Source organism: Brienomyrus brachyistius, chromosome 15 (genome assembly GCF_023856365.1).
Source record: "Brienomyrus brachyistius isolate T26 chromosome 15, BBRACH_0.4, whole genome shotgun sequence".
NCBI classification, from domain to species: Eukaryota; Metazoa; Chordata; class Actinopteri; order Osteoglossiformes; family Mormyridae; genus Brienomyrus; species Brienomyrus brachyistius.
The window spans coordinates 1,549,074-1,559,043 of NC_064547.1; the positions used below are offsets into that span (position 1 = coordinate 1,549,074).

A 9,970-nucleotide genomic window follows, 5' to 3' on the forward strand; every position below is an offset into this window, starting at 1 on the left:
TATCCTGTTTATAAATTTCTCTCAGACTCACATAATCATTGCTTATTTCTGTCCGCCTTCTCCCTGCCTGTCCTCAGCACTTCGCCATTCTCCTGAAGTACGTAATCCACGTGGCCATCCCCGATATCCCCAGCTGGGTGGCAGATGAGATGGCCAAACTCGAGTACCAACGCAGGGAAGCCTTCAAGGTAACTGTGACTTTTGTCTGTAGGATAATAGACCGCTTACCCCTTCCGTCATTATTGGTGTATGATGTATATAACACAGTTCTTTTGTTTGTTTACATTTTTTTCTAGGTTGACTGTAACCCAAAACTTCTAGGTTATTGATAAAGCGCAATGAAATCTATGAAATGCAGGGAATCCTGAAGTGTGTGTTTTGGAGAGTTGCTTGTGATGTAGATGGTATTATAGGTACAGGAAGTTCCAAGTTTTAATGCAGTATATTTAACAGGGCAGACAACATCGAAGAGAGTTCAACTATTGAATGTTTAATCAGCCATGTCTGCTCTCCCAGTGGAATGATCATAATTTTCCTTGGCTTTATCGTCCACCAGCTATGCCTAAGAGTTCCACGATAACACAGCTTGGTTTGTTCTATTATTGTGAAGAAGGCTGATGTTGAGAGGGCTCCCAGCTGGCCTCTGAGGCTCCATCTCTGTTAGGTATCTGCGAGGCAGAGGCTGTGACTCTCTGCTGACTCTGCTGTGTGACCTTCAGAGTGTCCAGCGAGATGCTGTTTGCATTCTGTCCGCAGAAACATGAACGACAGGCCCAACAGCACTACCAACAGCAGCAGCGGCGGAAGCGCGAGGAGGAGGAGCGGCAGAGGCAGGCGGAGTATCAGGCCCGGAGGGAGCGGGAACGTGAGGAGGGCAAGGGCGACTCTGCCGGCGGGGGCGACCATCACCATGACAAGAGCCATGGGGGCAAGCTGCGTTCCGGTGGGGGGGGCGGCGGCAGCACGGGTGACAAGCCCAAGAGGCCGAGCTCACTGCTGGCCAACAATAATGTCATGAAGCTCAAGCAGATCATCCCACTGCAGAGCAAGTTTTCCTCTGGAACGGCCCGGTCCCCGCAGTCCCCGACCGGCAGTGAACCCAAACTCCCAGGGTTCCTCAGTTTCAAGTTCCTGAAGTCGCCCGAGAACAAGAAGGAAGCAGCGGCAGCAGCGGCAGCGGCGGCGGCGGCGGCCTCAGCGGCTTCCTCCGGTGCCGCCGCGAATCTGGAGAAATCTCAGTCCCCCAGTAAGTCCTTCAACCCTGGGAAACTGTTTAACTTTGGTAAGTCTGAAGGGGGCGGCTGTGTAAACGGAACTCAGCAGGCCAAGCCTGGAGATGCCCCCCAGTCCCAGGACAAGCAGCCTACCAGGTCAGACCTGAACGGAGTGCCTGAGGAAATACCCTCACCCGGCAGCGAGGGGGGGGGAGAACGGACACACGCCGGACCCCGAGCTTCCGGGGCCCAAGATCTGACCCTCAAAAGCAAACAATCAAATCAAAGGCTATGACCAAGGAAGAATGCCAAGCCTCGTTCCTGTGCACCATGACGTCTGGAAGATGGCTCACTTTCTAACAGACTCGTGGGTCCGTTTGTGCTTGAACACAGATTTGGATATCAGAGAGGATGAAAAGAGACTCATTTCCCGCTCCGCCACACGCCAGCCCCCCCCCCCTTCTGCAATACATACAGGAATGCATGACCTGCGTTTCTTATCCTTTTTTAGCCTTTTTTTTTCCAAAAAGAGAACTGCACTGTCCTTTATTTATTCTGTAGTCTAAAAATTGTAAGCACCTATCAGTGGATTGCCACTGAGATTCACAGTCTGATTGGACAGAAATCTGGTTTGAGCTACAGATCTGGCATCTCCCAAACCATACAGAGAACTTCCTGAACCTGCTCAGATGGACATCAGAAACTTCTACCATTGAGATGAATCAGCATAAATACTAACTGTGACTAGTCCAAGGCCTCGATACTATTTTTATTCCGCCAAGCTGTTAAATTTGCTCATAGGTTGTTATTCAGTGGTTCAGTTTCTTTTTTTTGTTTTAGTTTTGCAGACAAATTTATAACTCGTCCACTTTTCTTTTGGTTATTTTTTACTAAATATTTATTTCCTCACTGAACTACTCACATTGTTTTATATATCTCCTCATATCCAACAGCAATATTAAAAGTATGGTCTGTTTTCTCCGATATCCCGCTTGTGCTGTACAGGGTACCATTCTCTCCAGCCGTAACTCTTTACTAGCTGGACTGTGCATAGAGAAGATAGTTTGGGTTAAACTACAAATATTTACTTAATTAGAAATGGTTATTGATACAGTTGTCATGGAAACTGGCAGTGATTTGGACATAGCCTTGGAATTGTTTTGTATTGTGGCTAGCAGGCTAGCCTACGGAATCGGCTAGTAATGACTAGCTGTGGTGTAACTGATGTCAAAGTCGTCATTTCATACAAAGCTGGACTGAAGCCTAATTATGACACTAGTTGACCACAAATTTCAGTTTTCTGTTGGTTCCAAAATTTAATTTGACTTCCACAAGCATGAGAAAGCTTGTTTTGCATGTGAGGAGAAGGATTTTTCTCTACATGTCAGTCTGACTGATGCGATACATCCCAGTAGCACATCGATATTCAATTCAGACAAGATAATTACTGTGACAAACCGGAGAGGCACTAAGACCCTGAGGCGCCGTGCTGAGGACCTTCTCCTGTTTCTCTGGATAGCCTGGTCATTAATGAACTAATCTCAGTGCCACAATTACTGATCGTCTTTGTAATAGTTCCCCACTAACCAAATAAAGTCCCAATGACTGTCAGTGACTGGATACATCCATGCCGCCCTCTCCGATCTCCGAACACAATTTTATTTCTGTCTTCATATTCCCCTCTTGTATGGTCACTCAAAGCAAACATCCAGCCTGCCTCATAGAGAGCAAGCGTTAGACATGCAGAATAGGAAGGTCTCTATACATACCTGGGTCATTTCTCATTATTATTATTATTATTATTTTTCAGTTGTATTGTTAATCTATGACTTATGAAGAAGGCCAGAGAGCAGAGACATTTCATTACCACGCACAGCTGAAAACAGATAACAATAAAAGAGAAACATTTGCACTAGACCCTGAGACCCTGCTTCTCGGTATGCGGGGTGATGGGGAAAAACACCAGCCTGCCTCATGACATATGCAAAAGCTAGACATTTCCGTTTTATTGCTACATGACTTCTCTAAATTTGTGACTTTTATCCATCCATTGGATTTTCAGTTAAGGCGTCTTAATGCGGTTAGTATTTGTGTAAGTTATACATAGATGTCGGGTTATATTTATTTATTTATTTATTGTGTTGTGTTTTTGTTTTCAGTCAATGATTTGCCAAAGCAGCACCAAAACAGGGCTTTTAAAGTACAGAGCCATACTTGTGTGTCATTTCCATAAAACTGACCAAGAGAAGGAGCCCCAAAATAATAATTCTGTACCGTATCACCCTACAGGAAACCTCCACAGGATATTCTGACAGCCCTTAAAGGAAACACTTCCGTAGTTTTGTCCAAGCCTAGTTTGATTTGGGCCTCAAAATGATGTGCACAATATTTCAGATACACAGAATGTCACTTTGTCGTCTCTACGATAATGTGGGGAGACAGAAGGCTTACCTATGCACTTCCTGATCTCTTGATGACCACAGTCTTTTGAAAAAAATTAATGACGAGCAATAAACTGCTGAATTAATAATTGGTGGAATGCTGTGCCTACAGGTTAGATATTCTGTTCGGCTATGGTCTAACCAAGGTTTGTTTCCAGTTCCAGTCTTGGTCATACGGACCCTCTGAGTCTCGATCTAGCTTCCTGCAGCTCTTCCAATACAGGCTGAACAACACACCTGTAAAGTTTTAAATAGAAGATCTAATTTTAAGTCCCTAGACACAATGTATTCTTAATGAATGATTGCCGCATTTGTCGGAATTTTGAAATTGTTAACAACCTGATGATACTTCGTAGAAGTCTTACCTTCTAGTATTTTTAAAAGAATTTTGGCCACTACTGAATGTGTTATAATGCTGGCATTCAAATTAACCCAACAGGGAAAGCAGAAGTACCTACGATACTGAAAGTATTAAATAATATTCAGCTTCGTGTCAATAATTGGTGAATTCTGTGAATTTTACATCTAGCTGTATGAAGATGTGCCAATGCAATAATCGGTGAATGTGCAGCGTTAATTGGAACAAAAAATCCACCAGTTATTTGTTATTGTCCGGCAACAATTATTGCGACAAGGATTTTATTGCATCGGATTTTCAGTTTAGCAACAACTGGCTATTCATTTGTGCACTCTGACATTCTGCATTACCCAAGTCTCAGAACTGGCGTCACTAGTTAGCTTAATTTTGTTAGCATATCATTATGAATTCTTAGGGTCAGAAAGATGGAAATCATATGTGATGTAGTCAAATGTTTGTCAAGTTGTGCGTAAACAAGGAAAGTGTTGATTGAGGTATGGGGTCTGTTTCAGGTGAGTGTGAGCCTTAACACATAAACATTGTAGGATTCGCTTGGTTTACGTTTAACTTGCATAAATCTTATTCGTAAGATTAGCTTGACTGGGGGATAGATGACGGATTTACTGAAAATACTGTTGAGGCATCGGGCATGTAGGGGGAAAGTCAGCGTTGAGACGAACTTCCTGTTCAATTTAAAAATGTCTTCATGAAACACCACTTGAATGGACATCATGTACTCTTCCAATGTACAACTTGTTTTGTTTGTTTTTAATGAAAAATATACTGAAAATGGGATTAATTTATTTCTTTTATTTTGTCATATTTTTGTAAGACCTGCAAATAGATAATAAAACTATTAAAAAAAAAGAGAGTATGTTTCATTGCCCAATAAGATCCACCTTACCATCTTAAGATGCATAGCTATTTCAGGAAGAAAGAGAGCAGAAGGGCAATGTTTTATTAACTGACTGCCTAATGGGTTATTGGTTATTTTCCATTTTGGTGGGGGAAATACAATATAAGTAAAAAAAAACCTTCCAATGAAAAGCTACTTCACCAAACCCACAACCAAATGCCACACGGCTAATGAACTGATAATTATGCCACCAATCTACCCAGTTAAGAAATGTCAAGTAGAAAGCATAAATACTGAAAATATTTCTTTATTGAACAAAATATTTTAACACAAAGTATAATTTTATACCTTAGAATAGTAATTCTCAACCTGATCCTTGGGGAACGCCACACAAAGAATGACATACGTGGTCTGACCGGGGTTTAACGATCAGGTTGAGAGACACAGCCTTAGAACATTCTACAGTCAAAGTACTGAAAACAGGGACTGTTTGGCAGGTTACGTCAGTGTTAAACAAATGAAAGATAATGGCATTAATAATGACTTACGAAACACCTCAGAAGATGCACGTCTTCTACCATTTTTATATACAAACACATGCTTCCAAAAGTTTACAACTGTGCAAGTTTTATACACAAGAACCAGTGTTAGATTTTATTCAAAGCTATTGCTGAAATATTTAAACCCAAAGAAGTACAAAAAGAATTGTTTATAAAAAGACCAGAAATAATAAAAAAAAGTTATTACAAACAAATACATGCAAAGCATGCATTATGGTTTACAACAGAAAATGCAACCGAGCTATGTGAGGCTTAGGGTTGGGCAGAACCACAGGAGAGAGAGGAAGGATACCGCTTTTGTCAAATTGACAGGTCGGGTCAAAGGTCACGTTCAAAAGTTCAGTGGGCGGAGCTTATGTTGTAGTGGGTTGAGCTTGGTTGTGTAACTGACGCAATAGCATATGGATTTAATTATTTATTTAAATATTTTTTTTGTCTTCTTCCCCGGGGGGGTTGGTTGTGTAACTGCTGCAATGGTATTTGTATTTAATTATTTATTTATTATTTTAAATGATTGTGGCTTAGGGGGCCTGGGTTGGTTGTGTTAGTGCTGCAATGGTATTTGGATTTAATTATTTATTATTTTAAATGCTTATTTTAAATGTTTATTATTTTAAAATGATATTGAGGAGAGTGCTTATGAGTGTGTATTATTTTAAAAATGATATTGATGAGAGTGCTTATGAGCGTGTGTTATTTGAATAAGTTATTATTATTATTATTTTGTGGTGCGCGGGCGGGAGTGAGCGTGGCTGGGTTACCTGATGGAGCGCGAGCGTACGGTGTGCGGTAGCGTGGTAAGGTCCCCGGGCTTCGGAGAATCAGCAAAGGACTTATTCACATACTGGTGCGGTAGCGCGGAAAGGTCCGCACGGCTTTGGATAATCCTCGGAGAGAGCGATGCGGGAGAGCTGAGAGGCGTGCTGCTGCGCGAGTCTGAGAGAAACTGTGAGAGACTGTGGGATAAAATGGTAAAGTTGGAGCAAAGAATGAGAGGAGGAGGTGCAGGGTCTATCGTCCAATAAAAACGCTCGGCGCTAGTTTTGACCGTGTGTTTTTTCCTCACGCAAGCGTTTGTATCACATCGGCGTATGGCGCCAATTTGTAAAGGTCATAAGTCGAGACATACATCGAGTCTGTCAATTTGTCCGCCAGTAAATTCTGCAGGGCCGTGCCACCTGGCCATCGAGGCGCCCCCCTACCCGGCCACGCGGGGCATACATCGAGTCTGACACTTTTGCCCTCCAGTAAATTCTGTTTAAAGTTTTGTTTTCACATACGTCCCAAATTACAGATAATTTTCTTACACAGGCACGAGTAGCATCGTCAAGGCCGTACCACCTGGTCATACATCAAGTCTGACAATTTCCCCGCCAGTAAATTCTGTTTATAGTTTTGTTTGTCATACATGACCGTGCAGATATGGGGTGACAGAGACAATTAAATTGTATTACGTCGAGCGGGGGGCCTTTTCCTCCTCCTAGAGGCACAACGCCTTACCAAAGTTTGTACCAGCCAAAGAACCACAAGTTTCATCGAGACCTTACCCGGTAAGTATATTATTTCTTTTATTCCTGTTATAAAAATGCTATTCAATTAAAAATAACATTCTAATAATAGGTATTCTCTGTTTTTTCTATGTACAAGAGAGAGAGACTGCGCTGACCGGTCAAGAGAAAATCTACAAGAGACCTGAATCAGCAGTGTTATAAAGCACATAGCCAACGCTAATTAATAAAGAATTTAAGCATAATAGCCCAGACGCCCATGGCCTATAGCTGGTAGAAACGGAGCTATCCTACGGCCTACAAGATAAAAGCATATGGCACCAAATTGGAATCAGTAGTCTTTAAAAGAATAAATGGACTAGCAACTGTCTCTGGGGGAGCAGCCCCGGTTAGGTACTATTAAGCAGCATAGCAACTGTCTCTGGGGGAGCAGCCCCGGTTAGGTACTATTAAGCAGCATTTAGTGACATGCATCAAAACACATTTTTTAAAACTTTGACAGAATAAAGTCTTAGTTATTTTAATAAATATGTTTTTCAGTAAATGTTTATTCACGCGCATGCGGACAAACACACACCCCGGAGGTCAAACTAAAAAAAAGTTGATACAAACTACAGTTGTATCGGACACGCACACAAAAACACGAGAGTTTGCTCAATCAAAAAACACCAAACATATATAGTTCACGTTTTTTATTAAAATGTATAAGGATTGTTTTCTTATAGCGAAATTTTAAATTAATATGAGTGGGATATAAGTCATTTAGGCAACAGGATTTGAGGAAGAACCTAAATAGCAGCTAGAAATGACCGACCAGGCAGGCAGAAGTCTGCTTTTCTTATCTCACAAGTCATGGAAGGGTGGGAGGGGGGCCACATAAGTGTGGGGTAGGAACTGTGGAATCAGGCAGGGGTGCAAGAATTTAGGATATAGTCTTGTTATTTTAAAGAAGGTGTACATGATTATTTAATTACATTTAATAGGAACCAGTAAGCTGCATTTAGCACCATGCTGCAAATACACATAAAAAAAAACTTTAAAGAATAAGGTCTTAGTTATTTTAATAAAGACATCCTACAAGGTACCCACGGCCCCAGCTTATATAATCTACAAGCTTGATCTGAGATGCTTGCTGGAGTACAATGCTAAGTTGACAACGGTAACGGAGCTGCATATTGTTTGATAGTTATGAAACATAGTTCAAATTCAACAGTGTCAGCAGTCATCCACTATGCAGGGAGACTACAGATTGACTATAACGACCCCATTTATCTGCTGGAATTATTTTAAAAAAAAAATTGACATAATAAAGCCTTAGTTATTTTAATAAATATGTTTTTTCAGTAAATGTATATTCATGCTCATGTGCACAAACACACACACACACACACACACACACACACACACACACTGGTGGTCAGGGGCTTTAGAGTTTAACTTTAGGTCTGTGAAAGTATAGGACCGCTAACTTAGTCGTTCATGAGTCTTATTGTGAAAAACCACACAAAATAGACTTGTAAATTTTAAAGAAAAGACATTAACAGCTTTTGTTAATGTTTACATGTATAAAAACTTTAGATGTGTTTGTAAAACAGTCAAACAAAAATGTGTTATTTTAAAGTAGTATAAAATATAACCTTAACTTTGGACGCAAGATGAACAACCTACACACACACACATAGACACACACACACACACACACACACACACACACACACACACACACACACACACACACACACACAGCAAAACCCCAAGCATGCGCACAAGCGCACAACCAAAGGTTGGGAAATGTGCTTTTCCTTATCTCACAAGTCATGGAAGGGGGGATGGGGGACACATAAGTGGGGGGTAGGAACTGTGGAATCAGGCAAGGGTGTAAGAATTTAGGATATAGTCTTGTTATTTTAAAGAAGGTGTACATGATTATTTAATTATATTTAATAGCAACTAGTAAGCTGCATTTACACATTAAATGCAAAAACACTTAAAAACTTTAAAGAATGGTAATATAACTTGACCATAGTTTTTAGTTACACAAATGTTTTAAAATGTGACATGAAAGTTTTTCAAAGTAAGATGTACAAGTATTTTAAAATGTAACACGAAAGTTTTTCAAAGTAAGATGTAGAAATGTTTTAAAATGTAACATTAAAGTTTTTCAAAGTAAGATGTAGAAATGTTTTAAAATGTAACATTAAAGTTTTTCAAAGTAAGATGTACAACTGTTTTAAGACATTACATAAAAGTTTTTCAAAGTAAGATGTACAGATGTTTTAAGATGTAAGATGTTTGGGTGTTTTACAAAAACATTTTGTTATGTGTTTGCAGCCCAAACGTATTTTTAAAATGTACAAAGTTTTATGCATTCATTTTGTGAATTAGTTTTGAAATCTAATATGAACATGGCTTTTATTTTACAAAAGCAAAGTTGTAAAAATTTTGTAGGGTTTTTATCAAAGGAGATTTTGTTAATGTAACATAAAGTTTTTTTATTTTCAAAGTTGCACAAGTGTTTCAAAATGTATCATGTATACGTGTGTTGTATTTTTCAAGCTTGTACAAAAATGTTTATGCACATTTATCAAATGAGTTTTTAAAATGTACCATGACCGGGTGTTTTATTATTCAAAATAAAAGTTGTACATATGTTTTGTTATATGTATGCACCACGGTTGTGTTTTTAAAATGTACTAATTTTGTGAGGTGGTGGGAATAAAGCATATTTAAAGGGGTACCTCTCATGGAATCTACCAATCTTTACCAGCTGATGAACCCTGAGCCACACGGGGACTGGGGGTTTTAACCGTGAGACTCGACACCTAGGCATTAGATCCTTATGTCAACAATGGTCCCCATGCATGTACCCAGTGTAGGGTCAGGTCCAGAGAAAGCTGTAACTACGAGTGCACCTGGTTAACAGCATTTAATTTATAACAGTACGAGCTAGAAAAATGCATTTAGCAGTCGCATTAAAACACGTTAAAGACTTTAAAGAATAAAGCCTTAGTTATTTTTTAATAAAGATGGCTT

At 40.0% G+C, this 9,970-nt stretch overlaps 1 protein-coding gene and 1 long non-coding RNA gene across 2 annotated transcripts in view; both read left to right on the forward strand.

Moving 5' to 3' along the window:
- Positions 1-4,874, forward strand: part of ano8b (anoctamin 8b) — a 38,803-nt gene extending 33,929 nt beyond the window's left edge. The window contains 3 exon segments of the mRNA XM_048977309.1: positions 78-188; positions 757-1,419; positions 1,421-4,874. Coding sequence (XP_048833266.1) covers positions 78-188; positions 757-1,419; positions 1,421-1,474 — 828 coding nt within the window. The 3' untranslated portion in view covers positions 1,475-4,874.
- A 1,213-nt stretch (positions 4,875-6,087) lies between these two features.
- On the forward strand, positions 6,088-7,465 carry LOC125709186 (uncharacterized). Its single transcript, XR_007382646.1, has 2 exons — positions 6,088-7,330; positions 7,381-7,465. It is a non-coding gene; the product is annotated as an uncharacterized LOC125709186 (long non-coding RNA).
- The last annotated feature ends 2,505 nt before the right edge of the window (positions 7,466-9,970 follow it).